We start from the raw sequence: 21,032 nt of genomic DNA on the forward strand, positions 1-21,032 counted from the left end.
CTAAACTATTTATCATATTTATGGATGGTTTCATACACCACACCAGTAACTAGCTCTTCACCTGCACTGGGTTTCTCCAGGAAAGCACAAAATGTTTCTGGATTCTAATTTTCATCAAGGATTTCTTAGCTTGTTAGTAAATTCTTAGCATGATGTTGTGTAATTAAGCTGAACATTTGTGGGGGAAAAGGTACATCAAAAATACAATTTCCAATAATAATTGCTTCGGGGGGGGGAAAAGGGTATAAAATGTCTAAAACAAGAGAATATGACATACAAAAACATCCAGTATGTGATGTATATTAATGATACTGTTGTTCAGCCTGTCATGACTGTGTTACAAGGTTTCAACTAGAGGATAATCAGGTTTGTGAAATACTACCAAAACACAACAACATAAAACATCCATACATATGAATCATCATATAACATGTTCTAAACCTGCATAATCAAACTATTAGGCAGATGCCAGAGAGAAGCCAAAATCAGAGCAGAGCAGAGCTGTGCCTTTAAACACAGGCTGCAGATGAGACCACCTCCAGGGCAACATCTCCATCTGCAGGCAGAGAAAGCCAGAGCACCAGGCACAAACATCCTGTTTGTTATTCACCATAACATGGATTCTCAAAGGTAACTTATCACTTTACTTGTCTTGTTTGTCATTTTTACATTCTCCATGTCAAATCACATCCACGAGACCTCTTCAAAGACAGAGAAGCTAAATAAAATTGTATCAACCAAGCCTTTCCATATGTATAATTTAAAGATGTAATAAGATGTGTCGGGATGTAGCAATGATAGCACAAGTAATACATTCAGGAAACTTGAGCGGTGGAAAGCTAAGGGACACTTGTGTGATGTGATGAAAAGTTGATTGGAAAAGTACCATCAAGTTATTTAATCCCTTTCCTGATTCAACCTTAATTCTGCCCATTCCACCTCATGGTTATGTGAGCAGGGCAATTTCCACAGACAATCTGAAATCACCTTGACGAAACACACTCATATTTATATAACCAGGGCTCCCCACTGTAATGCCCCTGCAAAGATTTATTAACAGTTTTCAACTCTGCATGTATCTCAAAAATACCCCTGATTTCACATAATTTAATGGCTCGCAGATGGTCCGGATTCAAAACGCTCGGTCAGAAAATACAGCAGAAAATTTGCTGCGCTTTCTAATATTGCCGGCATTCCAGGCAGAATATACTGGAATGGAGCATAATTGTACTTTTCATATTTTCAGGTCTGCTCTGAATCTCCACCTCGTAGGTGATACAAATTGGACGTCTGCAGCTTCGATTCAAATAAGCTGAAGAAACGCAGCACACATCCATCTTAATGCTGCAGAGAGAGGGAGAGATATGGAGAGAGAGCGGGATAGGAGGAGAGAGAGCAGGATAGGAGAGAGAGAGAGAGCTGGATAGGAGAGAGACAGGAGGAGAGAGAGAGCAGGATAGGAGGAGGGAGGGAGGGAGGGAGGGAGAGAGGGAGAGAGAGAGAGAGGAGGAGAGTGTTCCTGGAGAGTGAGCTCTCTTGAGTTTGCTCAAATAGTAGAGAGGAGCTCTGGGGAGATTTCAGACCCCACGGAGCATCTGGTGCTTTACACTTCTACACTGCACCTCTGTTGATCTAATTTTCAAGCCAAATGAGTGCAGAAATGGTTCTTTAATTCCTAACTCCTAATCAGGGGATCAAATCAAATCAAATTGTATTTGTCACATGCTCTGAATACAACAGGTGTTCTTACAAGCCCTTAACCAACAATGCAGTTCAAGAAATAGAGTTCAGAAAATATTTGATAAATAAACTAAAGTAAAAAATGTAATAAAAAGTATCATAAGATTACATAACAATAACGAGGCTATATACAGGGGGTACCGGCACCGAGTCAATGTGCAGGTGAGTCGAGCTAATTTGTACATGTACGTAGGGTTAAAGTGACTAGTAGCAGCAGCAGTGTAAAAACAAAGGACAAAGGTGGGGTCAATGTAAATAGTCCAGGTGGCCATTTGATTAATTGTTCAGCAGTCTTATGGCTTGGGTAGAAGCTGTTAAGGAAACCTTTTGACTTAGACTTCAAGTCTATGACTTGGGTGACTGGAGTCTTTGACACTTTTTTGGCCTTCCTCTGACACCGCCTTGTACAGTGGCCTTGCAAAAACATTCATCCCACTTGGCGTTTTTCCTATTTTGTTGCATTACAACCTGGAATTTAAATAGATTTTTATTTGGATTTAATGTAATGGACTTACACAAAATAGTGCAAATTGGTGAAGTGAAATGAAAAAAATAACTTTTTTCAGAAAATTAAAAAAGGAAAAGTAGTTCATGCATATGTATTCACCCCCTTTGCTATGAAGCCTCTAAATAAGATTTGGTGCAACCAATTACCAGAAGTAACATAATTAGCTAAATAAAGTCCACCTGTGTGCAATCTAAGTGCCACATGATCTATCACATGATCTCAGTATATACAGTCGAAAGTTTACATACACCTTAGCCAAATGCATTTAAACTCAGTTTTTCACAATTCCTGACATTTAATCCTAGTAAAAATGTCCTGTCTTTGGTCAGTTAGGATCACCACTTTATTTTCAGAATGTGAAATGTCAGAATAATAGTAAAGAAAACTATTTATTTCAGCTTTTATTTCTTTCATCACACTCCCAATAGGTCCAAAGTTTACATACACTCAATTAGTATTTGGTAGCATTGCCTTTAAATTGTTTAACTTGGGTCAAACGTTTTGGGTAGCCTTCCACAAGCTTCCCACAATAAGTTGAGTGAATTTTGGTCCATTTCTCCTGACAGAGCTGGTGTAACTGAGTCAGGTTTGTAGGCCTCCTTGCTTTTTCAGTTCTGTCCACACATTTTCTATAGGATTGAGGTCAGGGCTTTGTGATGGCCACTCCAATACCTTGACTTTGTTGTCCTTAAGCCATTTTGCCACAACTTTAGAAGTATGCTTGGGGTCATTGTCCATTTGGAAGACCCATTTGCGACCAAGCTTTAACTTCCTAACTGATGTCTTGAGATGTTGCTTCAATATATACACATAATTTCCCTGCCTCATGATGCCATCTAAGTGCACCAGTCCCTCCTGCAGCAAAGCACCCCCCACAACATGATGCTGCCACCCCCGTGCTTCACGGTTGGGATGGTGTTCCTCGGCTTGCAAGCCTCCCCCTTTTTACCCCAAACATAACGGTGGTCATTATTGCCAAACAGTTCTATTTTTGTTTCATTAGACCAGAGGACATTTCTCCAAAACGTGCAATCTTTTTCCCCATGTGCAGTTGCAAACCGTAGTCTGGATTTTTTATGGTGGTTCTGGAGCAGTGGCTTCTTCCTTGCTGAGCGGCCTTTCAGGTTATGTCGATATAGGACTCGTTTTATTGTGGAAATACAGTAGATACTTTTGTACCGGTTTCCTACAGCATCTTCACAAGGTCCTTTGCTGTTGTTCTGGGATTGATTTGCACTTTTCGCACCAAAGTACGTTAATCTCTAGAAGACAGAACGCATCTCCTTCCTGAGTGGTATGACGGCTGCGTGGTACAGATGAACGTGGTACCTTCAGGCGTTTGAAAATTGCGGTCTTGGCTGAGTTCTTTTGATTTTCCCATGATATCAAGCAAAGAGGCACTGAGTTTGAAGGCAGGCCTTGAAATACATCCACAGGTACACCTCCAATTGACTCAAATTATGTCAATTAGCCTATCAGAAGCTTCTAAAGCCATGACATCATTTTCTGGAATTTTCCAAGCTTTTTAAAGACACAGTCAACTTAATGTATGTAAACTTCTGACCGACTGGAATTGTGTTACAGTGAATTATTAGTGAAATAATCTGTCTGTAAACAATTGTTGGAAAAATTACTTGTGTCATGCACGAAGTAGATGTCCTAACCGACTCGAAAACTATGGTTTGTTAACAAGAAATTTGTGTAGTGGTTGAAAAATGAGTTTTAATAACTACAACCTAAGTGTACGTCAACTTCCGACTTCAACTGTATACACCTGTTCTGAAAGGCCCCAGAGCCTGCAACACCATTAAGCAAGAGGCACCACCAAGCAAGCGGCACCATGAAGACCAAGGAGTTCACCAAACAGGTCAGGGACAAAATTGTGGAGAAGTACAGATCAGGGTTGGGTTGTAATAAAATATCCGGGACTTTGAACATCCCACGAGCACCGTTAAATTCATTATTAAAAAATGGAAAGAAGAACAACAAACCTGCCAAAAGAGGGCCGCCCACCAAAACTCACAGACTAGGCAACGAGGGCATTAATCACAGAAGCAACAAAGAGACCAAAGATAGCCCTGAAGGAGCTGCAAAGCCCCACAGCAGAGATTGGAGTATCTGTCCATAGGACCACATTAAGCCGTACACTCCACAGAGCTGGGCTATACGGAAGAGTGGCCAGAAAAAAAGCCATTACTTAAAGAAAAAAATAAGCAAACACGTTTGGTGTTCACCAAAAGGCATATGGGAGTCTTCCCAAACATATGAAAGAAGGTACTCTGGTCAGATTAGACTAAAATTGAGCTTTTTGGACATCAAGGAAAACGCTATGTCTGATGCAAACCCAACACCTCTCATCACCCTGAGAACACCATCCCCGTGGAGCATGGTGGTGGCAGCATCATGCTGTGGGGATGTTTTTCATCAGCTGGGAATCTGGTCAGAATTGAAGGAATGATGAACCGTTCTAAATACAGGAAATTCTTGAGGGAAACCTGTTTCAGTCTTCCAGAGATTTCAGATTGGGACGGAAGTTCACCTTCCAGTAAGACAATGACCCTAAGCATACTGCTAAAGCAACACTCGAGTGGTTTAAGGGGAAACCTTTAAATGTCTTGGAATGGCCTAGTCAAAGCCCAGACCTCAATCCAATTGAGAGTCTGTGGTCTGATTTAAAGATTGCTGTACACCAGCGGAACCCGTACAACTTGAAGAACCTGGAGCATTCTTGCCTTGAAGAATGGGCAAAACTCTCAGTGGCTAAATGTGCCAAGCTTATAGAGACATACCCCAAGAGACTTGTAGCTGTAATTTCTGCAAAAGGTGGCTCTACAAAGTATTGACTTTGGGGGGGTGAATAGTTATGCATGCTCAAGTTTTCTGTAAAAAAAAATAAAAATCTTATTTTTTGCTTGTTTCACAATAAAATAAAATAAAATGCATCTTAAAAGTGGTAGGCATGTTGTGTAAATCAAATGATACAACCCCCCCCAAAAAATCAATTTTAATTCCAGGTTGTAAGTCAACAAAATAGGAAAAATGCCAAAGGGGGGTGAATATTTTCACAAGCCACTGTATATAGGTCATGGATGGCAGGAAGCTTGGCCCCAGTGATGTAGTGATGTACCCTCTGTAGTGCCTTACGGTCAGATGCCAAGCAGTTTTCATACCAAGCGATGATGCAACCAGTCAGGATGCTCTCGATGGTGCAGCTGTAGAACTTTTTGAGGATCTGGGGACCCATGCCAAATATTTTCAGTCTCTTGAAGGGGAAAAGTTGTTGTCATGCCCTCTTCCCGACTGTCTTGATGTGTTTGGACCATGATAGTTTGTTGGTGATGTGGACACCAAGGAACTTGAAACTCTCGACCTGCTCCACTACAGCCTCATCGAATGAGAATGTTCAGCCCTCCTTTTCCTGTAGTCCACGATCATCTCCTTTGTCTTGCTCACATTGAGGGAGAGGTTGCTGTCCTGGCACCACACTGCCAGGTCTCTGACCTCCTCCCTATAGGCTGTCTCATCATTGTCGGTGATCAGGCCTATCATTGTTGTGTCGTCAGCAAACTTAACGATGGTGTTGGAGTTGTGCTTGGCCACATAGTCATGGGTGAACAGGGAGTACAGGAGGGGACTAAGCACACACCCCTGAGGGGCCCTGGTGTTGAGGATCAGCATGGCAGATGTGTTGTTACCGACCCTTACCACCTAGGGGAGGCTCGTCAGGAAATCCAGGATCCAGTTGCAGAGGGAGTTGTTTAGTCCCAGGGTTCTTAGCTTAGTGATGAGCTTTGAGGGCACTATGGTGTTGAAGGCTGCGCTGTAGTCAATGAACAGCATTCTCACATAGGTGTTCCTTTTGACCAGGCGGGATTGTGTCATCTGGGGATCTGTTTGGGTGGTGTGCAAATTGGAGTGGGGCTAGGGTTTCCGGGAGGATGCTGTTGATGTGAGCCATGACCAGCCTTTCAAAGCACTTCATGGCTACCGACCTGAGTGCTACAGGGCGGTAGTCATTTAGGCAGGTTACATTCACATTCTTGGGCACAGGGACTATAGTGGTCTGCTTGAAACTTATAGGTATTACAGACTCGGTCGGGGAGAGGTTGAAAATGTCAGTGAAGACACTTGCCAGTTGGTCAGCACTTGCTCGGAGTACACGCCCTAGTAATCCGTCTGGCCCTGCAGGCTTGTGAATGTTGACCTGTTTAAAGGTCTTGTTGCTGTATGTTATGCAGCAGTTCCTCCTGGTTGACAGTACTGGCAGGACACCTTCAGCACACCATCAGCCCATCATGGTCATGTCAAACAAGGCAACCGTAAACATGTCGCCACCCACGAGTGATGCAGTGCCTCCCCTTGGGCCAATTGAGATATTGCGTGTGACTAACAAATTGCCGTTATCGTGTGGCCACATATTATCCATTATATTGACCAGATACTCAAGTGGCCGTACTAACAATGAAAATAAATGTATAGATAGTGATAGTGTAGATATAAGTGTGAACAACAGGCAAACTCTGATATAAATTATTTTTGTTCAAAGTTGCTGGGATGTCACGTGTCCTACTACGTGTTCTACTATCAGTACACTAGTAACAACCTAAGCACTACGAAACTTCTATTCGGTCAAATAAGTTACACGTAGCAAATAAGCCATTACATTTTTTCGACGCTCTCATTGACCTCCATACAAAATCTCCTCGCTTGGTGAGCGGAAAAAAAACACACAAAAAAACCAACCTGCTGGAGAAGAGACTTTGGGCCTAGTTATCCCTCTCACATCGCCTTTTCCTCTCTGCTGTGACAAATTTCAGTTAATTACTATAGCCCCCGCCTTGGACCAATCAGTGTCATTTTGTAAATGCCGGATCCATTTGGCTACACGCATCATTCAACCACGTTTCAGTGCTGTCTCAGATATTGTGTGTGACTAACATACGAACAGACGTACGGACGTATGAACAGACGGACGGAGACCGATCCACAGTCCCCTCCTCGATTTCATTCTGGAGGACAACAACATGGTGTTCTGGTGAAACTCATTGACCCACACATTCACAAAGATGAAGAAGGGAATGGAAACAATCTCTTCCATCTCCTCCTCCTCTGTTCTGTGTGTCGCATTATAGAAAGTTCCAGATAGCAGCTTGCCTAGATTGGGTCTGAAACAAACCTTTGATACCCCTGTGTGTCCCTTCATCTCTGTGAATGCTTCCCTTCACTTTAGTTTACCAGAACAACACTTTACACACCAGAGAGAATACCCTTGAAACACGACAGCCAGATGCCTTATTCTGTGCGGGTACAGGGGAATATTTATGCTCTCTTTTCATGTTATTTTCCTTCCCAACAAGTTTCAAGAGGCACCATTGATACCGGATACACAGATACACTTCTGTTGATTTCTCTCTTTTTTTAAATAATTCTGAAATGAAGATGAACACACTCCTGCAGAAAGCGTCTCTCACCGATTCACTCAAGTTCAGAGAGAGGGAGGGGACTTTTTCATCTTTACTCAGTCTCTCCATGCATTTAAATCATTTTTAACAAGCTACCTGAAAGTTCATCTATCGATCGCTATCTCTACATATTATTATTCTGCTCAGAACATAAAAATATAAAATTGATCAAATCTTCTTTACTTATGCCAGGTTTATTTTTTCAGTGCGATTTATCCGGCGATTGACCTGGTGCTTCTCTGTGTTACTGAAGACTGCAGCTGAGCCTTTGAATCGACTGAAGCCTTAGCATCAGCGCTCAACTCCAAGGTTTTTTCAACAGGATTTTCTTTAAATTCTTTGGAATACACATTATATATGAAAATGCAGCCAAATAACTAACAAAAGTTGAGTGGATCGGTGGCATCAAAGCGTTCCTGGGCTGGCTCGGACCTCATGGTGAGCCCTGCGTCTTTGTGAGCAGAAGCTCTGAGATGTTCGGCACATTGCAGAGCCCTTCTATAGTTTTCCAGCAGCTTATGTGGAGGCCTTTGAAGCCCAGAACCCACCTGCTCCAATCCTAACACTGTAGCTCTCCCGTCCTACAGGCTGAAGTCCCATTGGCCGACACACAGTACCTGAGCTCTTCCCTCAGGGGGATTCCTGTTTATGAATTACTAAACTGACAAAGGAAGATCTGGGAAGCCCTTTCAGAGACACATCAGCAATATAATCCATAAGAAATATGGTCCCTGACTGTAGCTTTCCTGGAATTGTAGGAATATATTATTGCATATGGATAAAAAAAAAATCAAGGTATTTGTACTGCTACTTCGGGTAGTCTTGATCAAATACTAAGACAACAGTAACTGTGGTACAAGTACAGTGACACTTTACATCTAGGTGTTTGTCTTAGTAACACCTAACACAGCAATGTGTAATATTTCTTCTGTCATGTCTCTGAAAAAACGTTTCCTCTAATAGGGTCAAATACAGCTGTAACGGCTCTCGTTTGTAGAAGGAGACCAAGGTGCAGCGTGGTAAGCGTACATCGTCATTTTATTGATTGCACCTAAAAACAACAAAATAAAAAACAAGCGCACAGTTCTGTCAGGTACAGACACTAAACAGAAAACAAGATCCCACAAAACCCAAAAGGAAAATGACAACTTATATGTGATCCCCAATCAGAGACAACGATAGACAGCTGCCTCTGATTGGGAACCACACACACACACGGCCAAAAACAAAGAAATAGAAAACATAGACTTTCCCACCTGAGTCAAACCCTGACCTAACCATAGAGAATAAAAAAGGATCTCTAAGGTCAGGGCGTGACAACAATATACATGTCCGAACAGGGCTCTCCAACTCTGTCTACCACAAACCAACACACCTCACACACAGAAACACACTGGCCAACACAGACACACCAATGGTGTAACTGTTGCCTTATTCAGAAGAGAAAACATTACACAGAAATAGAAATGTGTGTGAACGACCAAATCTGGAGCAGAATCTACACTCCACAGAGAGAGAGAGGAGCAAACGTGAGAGTGGGCAGGCAGGCAGGGGCCTGAATGAAAAGATGACCATCTAGCATGCTACTGTAACGGTTTTCTTCTGGGGAAAGAGAGGCAGACCAAAACGCAGCGTGGTTACTTGTAAACATCTTTAATAAAGATGAACAATCTACAAAACAAGAAATGTGAACAAAAACGAAACAGCCCTATCTGGTGCAACAAACACAGAGACAGGAACAATCACCCACAAGAGACCTAAAGAATATGGCTGCCTAAATATGGTTCCCAATCAGAGACAACGATAAACACCTGCCTCTGATTGAGAACCACTCTAGGCAACCATAGACTTACCTAGAGTACTACTCTAACCACAATCCCATAACTACAAACAACCCCAGACAAAACAAACCACATAAATCCCCATGTCACACCCTGGCCTCACCAAAATACTACCGAAAACACAGAATACTAAGGCCAGGGCGTGACAGCTACCTTTAAGGTAGGATGAATAATGAATAGTCTAGTGATGGACACAGAGAGGGGCCATCAATATTTTAATACTCTCGCCTCTAATTTCAGTCTCTCTCTCCCCAGATTCCCGCTGCTGTCCCAACACAAATCCCGAATTGTTGCTGCTGAGCAATACGCGGAGTGTAGTATACACACATCACATGGGTCACCACCACCACCACCACCGCAGAGCAGAGAGAGCAGGCCATTCAACACTGCACTGATTTCTACTGCTGCTGATTCAGCCTGGAGTTCCACCTCTGTTCATTCTGAGTGGACCTGCTGCACGCACACACAGATTGACAGACATACTTCTCTGGTGAATTGTAAACAAGACCAGGAGCACAAGTGATAAAAATGTGAGGACATAAAATGCTAGTGTAGAGAAAGAAAATAGAGAAAGAAAGATTGAGAAAGAAAGAAAGAAAGAAAGTGCCCCTAGTTTTGCATTCAGTGACTTTGGAGAGAGAGAGAGAGAGAAAGAGAAGAGTTGGAAAGATGTCAAATTAAAAGTCATGACATTTCTAAGTAATGTTTAATACAGTGAAGACAAAACACTCAGCTCTAATTCAAGTGCCTGTCAGTAACTGAGTAATCGGATGCAAATGAATGCATGCAATTAAGACAAATTGGACGCACCAAACTTAATTCCTGTTCACTTTCTTTCCTTGTTTATTCATGCCCTAACTAAGGGTAACGAATGAGATATTCTTCCGCCAGGCTTTGTGTGTAAATCCTATTGTCGTCTCCTCTCATAAAGTGTCACTGTCCTGATTACCCTGCAGTGCGGCAGAGAGGGGGCAAGTGGGGCTGGTGGAGGGGAGCGCAATGTGTGAGCGAGATGCTCGCTGAACTCACCACCGTCACAAACGACCAGTCTGATCTTATATCCTCACAGGGGATGAGTGAGGCTGGTGGCTAGTAGGTACACATCAACCCAGACAGGAACTGAGCTTCCCCCCCCCCACATCATCCCCAAGAACAGGACAGGACGTCCAGGAAAGACAGGCTGAACAAGAGAAGTGGCTAGAGGGCTGGACTGAGAAGGATAACATCGCAGAGGGAGGGAGGGGGGGTTAGCTCCTTAACTCAAACGTAGGATCAAACCACCTCCCCTCCTCTCCCTCCCACTGCCGGTCCAGAGTCACCCAGCAGCATCCTCCCTACTGTCATTAGCCGCTGATCATTCAGCGGTCCGTGGCGCCACTTTGAAGGTTAACCAATCAATATTCCAGGCTTGTCATTTATTAACAAAGTTGGGCCAGCCGGCTAATGACCAGCGTGCATCCAGAGACAGTTCAGTGCGAATGGCCCATTAGAGAGCATTGCCTTGATCTCTCATCCTGCCAGAGCAGAGAGGCAGATAGAGCCAGATAGGGAAAGGGAAAGAAGTCTAATTGAAAGTATGATTGCTTGTCTGTAGCACGGTCACCTCGGATATCTCCCAGCTCATCTCTGGAGCTAGGCCTGTCAGGTGGATTAATGTCCCCGTTCCACCACCTAACCACAGCTCTGTTTCATGTTCAGCCCCTGCCCCCGGCTCACATCAACTTCATATTTTAATTTAGTTAAGCTCTGGAAAGTTAGTCTCCTCTCCCACCCCCCATTCCTCTACCCTACTCAGATCCTGTGCTAACTAAACTGAACTAAACGAGTGGATGATTAGCGAGTGGGTGCAGCCATCCGGCAGGGCACTGTCTCCCAGTCAGTCACACGGCCTCCCGCTCCACGGGCATGGAGTGCCACACACACACCAGCCGACAACACGGAGAGGCACCAGGGAACGGATGCATCTCATGTCCGATCAGATTATAGGAGGAGCTGACGATGTTAATTAGCTAGAGCAAATTTACATTAGCGGATTATGTAAGCAGCCAGAAGCGCAGAGGCTGAGGAACAAAACGTGGCACCAGCTAAGTCACAGCTTGGCGAGAGCTGCCCTGCCACTTCATGCCAATGTGGCCATGGTTGATCAAGCAGAGAAAGCCTCAAATGCCAATTAGACATGAGCGGGTAATTGTGTCAGGGGGGGCTGGTGGCACCAGGGACCCTGTTGCAATGTCCTCAGGCACTGAACGTCTCCACTCATCTTCAGACATAGCTACTGACAGGTCTGAGCTCACTGATAGGGGGGCACACATACACAGCGGCACACACACACACAGCGGCACACACAAGCACATTTATACTGTACATTCACACATATAGATAGAACAGTCGTCTACCAGGATTATCAGAGGGGACATTTCAGATAAGGAAATTCAATAAAGAGAGGGTCAGAGGTCAGGATAAGTCCAGTACAGTACAATGCTAAACACATTGCTGTCTTTTCAGTGTTGAATGAGAAAAATAATGATTTTGTGTTTGATGCAAATACTGTAGATGATGGTCTTTCACAGAAAAATACACAGCTCAGTCTCCAACTGATGAAAAACCTATGGAAATGAGAACTGTGATAAGAATAAAAAAGTACAGTAGGAGGTATTTCCATCCATCAAAGACGTTCATCAACATGCAGTACAGGTCAGAACTAAAGAAGAGAGAAAGTTGTACAGGAGTGCCCATGCAGAGGTGAAGGCCCCCTACTCCTTTCCTCCAATCCACCCCAGCAGCAGCTCTCTCCAGCCAGCCAAGTCCCAGCTCCCTCCTCCCTCTCCGGCCCCCACAGCAGGACAGGATGGCCGGGGCCTCTCACTGTGAATGAGCCTGCCCACTTCTCTTGTTTCTGGGCTGCTCCTGATTTTAATTGGTTGAGACCGGGCTTGTCTCTCTGTAATCCTTGCATGTTAATAGTCCCACGGTAACGTTCTCCTGCCTAATGGCTGCACAGCGAGGGGCATTATCAACCACATTACCTCTTATCGAGTTACAGAGCCCCACCGTTCCAAATAAGACACATTTAATTGATCCAGTCTATAAAAATCCAGTGCCGCTGTGAACGGCCTGTTTCTCGGGGTTTCTTTATTTCTTTATTGGCTGTGTTTTCTCCACCTCAGCGAGCCCGGCCCTGCATGAGGTGCAGGGAAATTAGGTTCATTCAACTCCTCACAAAAAACGAGGGATGCAGAGGAGAAATTCAAAGGCTTTGAAATTAGATCAATGGCCTCAAAAATCAATCAAAGGCAGGGCTCCTCAGTCATTGGCCTCTGGAGGAGATTTGAAATGAACCTTTAAAACAGCAGGCGTTGGGTCTGCACCTCACAGCCATGCAGGGGGGAGACCAAGACCGTAGACAGCGGATCAAAACTCAAAACTACAGCACAATTCAATAACCTACGCAACTCACTACCCCCCCCCCCCCCCTGAGAGCAGCCACACTAACACAAACACACAACGTAGACACATGCACGTTCACATACACTTTGTCCATTCATTCTTCAACTCTCCAACTTTCAGCAGACCCTCCCTGACACAATCAACCTGTAAAGTACAGACAGAACATGAATAAACAATCATGTTCCCCTTTAATTTCTGTTTCTTAAGACTTAGTGGCAGAATGAATTCATCAGTTCTGTCATACAAAAAACAAGACATACCAGTCCAGAGCATTCAGGACTCAAACCATTACATTGAAAGTGCTCTTGGTCAATAGATGTACACACGTATGTCCTTAATTTCACCCACTGATACACCTAATCCTGTTACTGCGGAATGGAGTTATTGAGCTCAGTGTGATACCTAGCGATTAAAGGAAATAAATACTTTATATCCAACATGTAAGCGGGGGATGGAATCGAGTTGAGCTTTAAAATATTGGCCTTAAACGCCTGTTGAGAAAAAAGGATAATAAGGAGAGAAACTGTGGTCAAATGCTGAGGTAAATCCTACCAACAGTGTTCCCCTGCGCAGGATCCAACCATTCCCAGGCATTAGATTATATAGCAAACTACCAGAAAGAGAGATCGGGAGAAACAGAGAGAGAGAGAAAGAGTGAGAGAAAGAGTGAGAGAAAGAGTGAGAGAAAGAGAGAGAGAGAGAGGGAGGTGTGGGGGTAGCTGACCTTGTCTTTTATTGAGGGACCTTGGCACAACCATCTCCTGCCTCTTCTCTTTAGTGAATGGCTATAACAGAGCACGCCAAACAGACGCTAATGCATTTCATCAACTTAAATCACTTCCATATTTAAGAACTGGGTTTTAATTTCACTTTCACTGTACACTACAAAAACAAAAGCACAGTGTAACTCAGCTGAGATGGCGAGAACAGTAGTCACCCAGTATATAGATTCATTCCTGTGGATTATATTCCTCCTGTTCCTTTTTTTATATTTGTATTTATTTTTTACTGTAGAAAGGCTTGTAAGCAGGCATATCATGGTAAAGTCTACACCCATTGTATTCGGTGCGTGTGACAACTACAATGTTATTTGATTTGATTTAAAGAAGGTAGAGGAGAGGTGGGGATAGGGTCGGTATGTAAGGGCCTATAATTTGCCTGGGGGGGATTTTGATCCTCCTAGTGTTGTGAGAAGCGGCTAAATTAAAACCATGTCCATTAAATCCTGTGTCAGCCTAGAAAATTCCCTTTCCTTGACCTTTTAGATAAATTTCCATCAATCTCATTTTACGCACGATTACGGTTTTAATGAGCGATGGGCAGTATTATTGCTCGGTCTAATCTCAATTTTCACTTTTTTATGTTGCTAGCTAGGCTAAACACTGCTGATAAAGCTGAAGATGGAGAAAAGTATTTTGATTAAAAAAAATGCAATTTACTTCTTTTTCAAAAGCAATTCTTCTTTTATTAACTTATTTGGCAACACCATCATGTAAGTCACAATAATTTAAAAGTGAATTGCTTATTACATACACTCCTATTTATCAAAACAATCATATCCCCCTCCTGGATTTAATTAAATGTTTAATCAGTTCATGATTGATCTCCAAATCTCCCATATTAACTGTCTTATTCAAACCTGTCGACTAATGAACAGGCAACACATGAATGATCCAGCGGCCTTGCTTTCGTTTGATCTAGCTTGTTGCATTCCCTCATAGCAAAGCCAGTCTTATTGGGCACATCTCTGTGAACATGACAGCCATGGTCCTCATGTCAAATCTCCTCTCAAGGGTCTCTTTGAAGATTGCCTTCATGTGACGGGCTCTTACTAATCTCTTTCAGAAACACAGTAAACAATGGCTGCATGCACTCAACCTTCATAGGCCCCTGTTCAAACCTGTTTTATGGCAGAGCAGATAATGTGGTTCATCTCTAGCACACACAGGTAAAACCAACCGTGGACTAGAGAAGGAACAACATCTGGTACTAACCAATAGATGGTGGATCCCCTAAAGTCCTTCTGTTTGTTTTGAACCAGTGTCAGGCAGAGAGGCTCAATCCCTGGGGAGGCTGCTCTTTTGAATACATATTGATATGACTGAGCTCCTAATACAGTGTGAAACTTCCAAAGCACCTTATTGCCATCTCACATTCACTGAGTCTCTCCCTCTCCCTTCCTCTCTCTCCCTCTCCCTTCCTCTCTCTCTCTCTCCCTTCCTCTCCCTTTCTCTCTCTCCCTCTCCCTTTCTCTCTCTCCCTCTCCCTCTCCCTTCCTCTCTCTCCCTCTCTCCCTCCCTCTCTCCTCTCTCTGGTACAGACACCTGTAAAGCTTCCACAAAATATGTTGTTTTTAACTAGTCAATTCCAGTCTATATTTTATGATAGTTGTTGAGAGAAGACTACAGGTTGTTTTTGATTTATGTTCTGTAGATGTACAGAATGGTTGTTATTGAATGTTCAAACAAGTTGGCCATAATTAATACATTTCCACTAGTGTACAGTTACTGTGCCTCCCAATACCTAGAATGTTGTATTCAAATCTGCAGCTAAAATCCTAATTGAAAGCTTTTGGAGATACCTACCTTGTACAAGCTGGGAGACTTGCACTGACTACATGACTTCTGACAACAACAACTAGTCTGCTTGACAAATCTGTTCTAGATACTATGACGCGGCTGCCACATTTTGGCAAGAGGGAGTCATTAAGGAAGTATTTTGTCAGAGTGTGTGTGTAAGATTGAGTTAACGAGATGAGGTGAAGTAAAGCACAGACATCCCTCAGCATTGTGACATACCTTCAAGATGAATACTAATGAACTTGATGGAGGAGGGGGGTCTGCTGGAGATAAGGGGGGGGGGGCAATTAAAGAATGCCTAAAGCAACTTTAGAGGACAAAGCATCCCGTCTCTCTAATTAAATTCTGTGGCAGACACCTGCCCTTTCACCCCTTCTTCTCCATCTCTCCCTGCTCCAATATGGCTGTCAGAGGAGTTCCAACAGCTCCTTACTCCTCAAGCCCATTGAGGCTGCTCTAAAACGGTCCTTTTCATGGACGCTCCCCACTGATACAACTACACTTGGTGGGTTAGGGTCAAGGAGGGGAAGGATTTCAGAGCTACACTATCATATACTGTACCCCTGACTCTGACATATGGAAAGTCAGCTGCTGAAGGCCATTAAAAGCTTAGAGTGACTCAATGGCCTATTCTCAACATTCAAATACCATTTTCTATGTTCTTCAAAATCTTCCTTTTTTCATCAGGTGTCTGGTCTTGTCGAAGGTGTTAATGGCACAAAGTCCCCTGCAGAGTGATACTCTAGTCAGGGTATGGAAGCAGGCTCGTCCCCCACAGAGCCTCATCAGGGGGAAGAGAGAGGAGATGGGGGAAACTAAGACCAGGGCCACCTCCATCCCACACAGCTCTTAGAGGTGGCAGAGCCAGGGAGAGAGAGGGGAGGAGAGGTGGTAATGGCACGGAAGTTGATAAAAACGAAGCCAGGTAATGGAAATTGGTTTTAAACCACTAGCCAAGTTCCTCCTCAGAAGGAGACGGGTTGGGCTAATGAACCCTGACAGAGCATTCCAGAGCAGTACCACACTTACAGCAAATCCCCCTCCGCTGCTGTCTCCCCTTGCCACCAGAGGAGGAGGAAACGTACAACTTTACAGAGACTAACTACTGCCCATTTCCTGGTTGTTTAACACCCAATCGAACTTCAAAGCCTGTAACACCGCCTGGCGTACTTCAAACACGCCGGCCACTCTCTCAATTAGCTAAATGTGCCTGGCCTCGAACCACGACCCCTCCTGCACTACTTAACACTAAAAACTGGAGTGCAGCCAGCACACATCACCTCAAGCTCAGACACACCGCGGAGAGCATCACTAACAAACACCACACACATAGTCACTTCCCAGGTACTCATTCCATTCGATATAGTGAACACTGTACACCCACATCCATATATCAAACACAACTACCAGCAGGCTAACTCATGACTAGATAAACATCAATGTCTTAGGGTAGTGTACACTCACTCTGGTCAATAGCATACTAGAATTTTAGAGAGTAGTGGTTTTGTTATCAGGCCAAAATGTTATGCTATAAGATAGTGCTGTAGAACATTCTGGAGTTGGAAAACATGGAAAATACAGGGATTATAACAGGTGCCATTTAATTGCCACTGACAAATGATTGAAAGAGTGGGAAAAAAAAGAGTCAATTAAAAACCAAAAGAACAATAGAATTACCTGTTGTATTCCCCACTGATTTGGACAGACCTTCGATGACACACCTATCGAGGAGATAAGTAACTATTTGTAGACAATTAACACTGAAGTCAGGGTTTTGGTTCTCTTTCTGATGAACAGTCTGCTTTAGGTTAATTGTGGGTCCCACTATGTGTGCTTGCTATAAAACTGAGCACAGCAAAATAAGGACAAGCATATGAGGGTGGGGAAATAAAGTCTCAGTGTAATGGCCGTTGGTGGAAGAAGGTGAGGACCAAGGTGCAGCGTGGTACGTGTTCGGCATTTTATTAAATATAACTGAACACTAGATACAAAGTAACAAAAGGCACAACCGAAACAGCTCTGTCAGGTGCAACACACACTAAACAGAAAATAACTACCCACAACCCATGTGGGCAAGAGCTACGGGCGCCACTGGACTGAGGGGCGCCTCTGGACTGAGGGGCGCCTCTGGACTGAGGGGCGCCTCTGGACTGAGGGGCTGCGATTCTGGCAGCTCCGGAGTGAAGGGCGGCTCTGGCAGCTCCGGGCTGACGGGCGGCTCTGGCAGCTCCGGGCTGACGGGCGGCTCTGGCAGCTCCGGGCTGGAGGGAGGCTCTGGCAGCTCCGGGCTGGAGGGAGGCTCTGGCAGCTCCGGGCTGGAGGGAGGCTCTGGCAGCTCCGGGCTGGAGGGAGGCTCTGGCAGCTCCGGGCTGGAGGGAGACTCTGGAGGAAGGAGACAGAGAGACAGCCTGGTCCTTGGAGGCACAGGATAGACCGGGCCGTGGAGGCGCACTGGAGGTCTCGAACTAAGGGCCTGCACAACCCATCCTGGCTGGATGGTGATTTTAGCCGGGCACGTTTGGGGCGCATGTACAGGGCTGTGCAGACACACGGGAGACACAGTGCGCAGCGCCGACGCAGGATATTCTGGCCCGAGGAGACACACTGGAGGTCTGGAGAGCAGGGCTGGCACCATCCGTCCTGGCTGGATCCTCACCCTAGCCCGGCAGATGCGGGGAGCTGGGATGTAGCGCACTGGGCTAAGAACACGTACTGGAGACACTGTGCGCTCCACCGCATAACACGGTGCCTGACCAGTACGATGTCCGCCATGGTAAGCACGTCTTGGAGAGCTGTAGTGCCGAGCTGGCACAGGACGCGCAGGGATAGGGAGGCGCACAGGAGGCCTGGTGCGTGGGGCTGGCACAGTCTTCACCAGACGGCTAGCTCGCACCTCAGGACGAGTATGGAGAGCTGACTCAAGTGACATCAAATCCCAGACACGCTCCGTCGGGCGGATGTCGTGCCTCATGCACCAACACAGCAACTCCCTCATTACTCTCTCCTCCAATCTCCCCATTAACTCATTCACTGTCTCTGCTTCGCTTCCGTCGCTCACCTCCAATTTCGCCCTGACCGGCTCTGGTTCCATCCTTGGCCCCTTACGATAAGCACGGGGAGTTGGTTCAGGTATGACTCCTGACTCTGCCACACTCCCCGTGTGCCTCCCCCAATACATTTTTGGGGCTGCCTCTTGGGATTCCTTGCCAGCCGTGCCAACTCCTCGTAGTGTTTCCACTCAGCCTTAGCTGCCTCCAGTTCCTCCTGTGGACGGCGATTTTCCCAGCCTGTGCCCAGGGTCCCTTGCCTTCCAGTATCTCCTCCCATCTCCAGATAGCTCTGCTGCTCCTCACCACACTGCTTGGTCCTTTGGTGGTGGTGGGTAGTTCTGTAACGGTCGTCGTATGAAGAAGGTGAGGACCAAGGTGCAGCGTGGTACGTGTTCTGCATTTTATTAAATATAACTGAACACTAAATACAAAGTAACAAAAGGCACAACCCGAAACAGCTCCGTCAGGTGCAACACACACTAAACAGAAAATAACTACCCACAAAACCCATGTGGGCAAGAGCTACCTAAGTATGGTTATCAATCAGAGGCAACGACAGACAGCTGTCCCTGATTGAGAACCATACCCGGCCAAAAACAAAGAAATACAAAAACATAGAAAGAAGAACATAGAACGCCCACCCTAGTCACGCCCTGGCCATAGAGAGGCTTTTTATTCTCTATTTTGGTTCAGCCAGGGTGTGACTAGGGTGGGCATTCTGTGTTCTTATTTCTATGTTTTTGTATTTCTTTGTTTTTGGCCGGGTATGGTTCTCAAGTGACACTCAGAATGATTTATCCCCTTTTTGCCAAACCTGTCTGAAAAGCAAGTCATGTTCGCCTTAAACAAATTTCACTGCCTTTGTAAAAATTAATAGAGAAAGTTGGGGGAGTAGGGGTGGGCAGTTCTGGACTGCAGCTAATCTACAGCACATGGCAAAAGCAGGAAAGAAAGAGAGAAAGAGAAAGAGAGAGAAAGGAGAGAGAAAGAGAGAGAGAAAGAGAGAGAAAGTGAGTAAGAGAGGGAAAGACAGGGCGAGCAAACTCCTGGTTTAATACGAGTCCCTGCCCGTTAATAATCTCCAGCTCCCATCCTGGAGTGGACTTCCCCTAACCTCTCCACTCCGCTCTTCTGTTTCATACCGTTCCAAGACAACCTGGAACTAATGTGCTGTTTATTTCCCCCCAAAGATAGTGTCTGGGGCGTTCTACTCACGCAACCTGTCTTCATCTTCTGCAGCCTCGACACAGGTGGGGAGGCAGAGAGTGATGAGGGGGAATAGGAGAGAAGGGTGTGAACCAGTGGTGTTACTCACCAATATTAACAAGTACTCTCCCCCCTGCTCTTTCACACGCTCTTTACGTGCTAAAGAAATGTACTCAATCTATTTCATAAAGGTCATTAGTACTGTAAGGGATCCTTATAAAACACACAAAGTAAAGTTTTTGGGCAAGACTGCTAGATTCTACATCTAATATTCTTAAAAATAAACTTTTTTTACAATATTTTCAAAGGTTTAACAGTAGTATGACACAATGTATCTACAATATCTCTACAAGGAAAGTATGACACAATACCTCTCTTGAAACTAAACCATCAGAGCTGAGTGTCATATGGCGAAAAGCTTTAATCCAAAGTTTTCATTTCCTGAAGAACCCAACGAGAACCTAATAAAGCAATGAAACAATGTCCATCTCCACAGCACATTGTATCTTGCTGTCACTCAAGGGAAGGTCCTTTGTTTGTTTGTGGTTGATGGAAAGAAGACAAGCTAAAAAGCTTTGCAAGAGATAGGCCCAGTCAGTTACAATAAGCACTGACAGCTGCTTTCAGACCATCTAATGCATGCTCTTTCATGGTTCTCCCAGCGATAAAACATAGCCTAAGATGGTGTACCCTTATAAAGGTCCCCCTACACACCCCCAGTGGAAACACAAGGGGGATGTTTGATGTGGAGACGCTGGGGATGCAGCGCTCCCCGTTACTCAGGGCGTCTCAGAGAGAGAGAGAGGGGGGAGTCTGGTCTAGCCTGGGCTCTCCTCCAGAACGTTCATTAATAAAATATCAAGGAGCTGAAACCCTGAGACAATCCCCCTCGTGCCACAGCAGCACAAAGGAGCGAGGGTCTCGGACGGCAAGACATGGTCCTGTGGAAGACAGGCGTGCCATGGTCCTGTGGAAGACAGGCGAGCCATGGTCCTGTGGAAGACAGGCGAGCCATGGTCCTGTGGAAGACAAGCGTGCCATGGTCCTGTGGAAGACAAGCGTGCCATGGTCGTGTGGAAGACAGGCGAGCCATGGTCCTGTGGAAGACAAGCGTGCCATGGTCGTGTGGAAGACAGGCGTGCCATGGTCCTGTGGAAGACAGGCGAGCCATGGTCGTGTGGAAGACAAACGTGCCATGG

At 45.0% G+C, this 21,032-nt stretch overlaps 1 protein-coding gene across 1 annotated transcript in view; it reads right to left on the reverse strand.

Annotated features, from left to right (window-relative positions):
* LOC139384558 (uncharacterized) overlaps positions 1–18,548 on the reverse strand; it is a 41,964-nt gene extending 23,416 nt beyond the window's left edge. Inside the window, exon 1 of the mRNA XM_071129396.1 lies at positions 18,012–18,548. Coding sequence (XP_070985497.1) covers positions 18,012–18,548 — 537 coding nt within the window. The remainder of the gene's footprint in view (positions 1–18,011) is intronic.
* Positions 18,549–21,032: the final 2,484 nt, after the last annotated feature.

This window comes from Oncorhynchus clarkii, chromosome 26, assembly GCF_045791955.1.
Source record: "Oncorhynchus clarkii lewisi isolate Uvic-CL-2024 chromosome 26, UVic_Ocla_1.0, whole genome shotgun sequence".
In the NCBI taxonomy this organism is placed as follows: domain Eukaryota; kingdom Metazoa; phylum Chordata; class Actinopteri; order Salmoniformes; family Salmonidae; genus Oncorhynchus; species Oncorhynchus clarkii.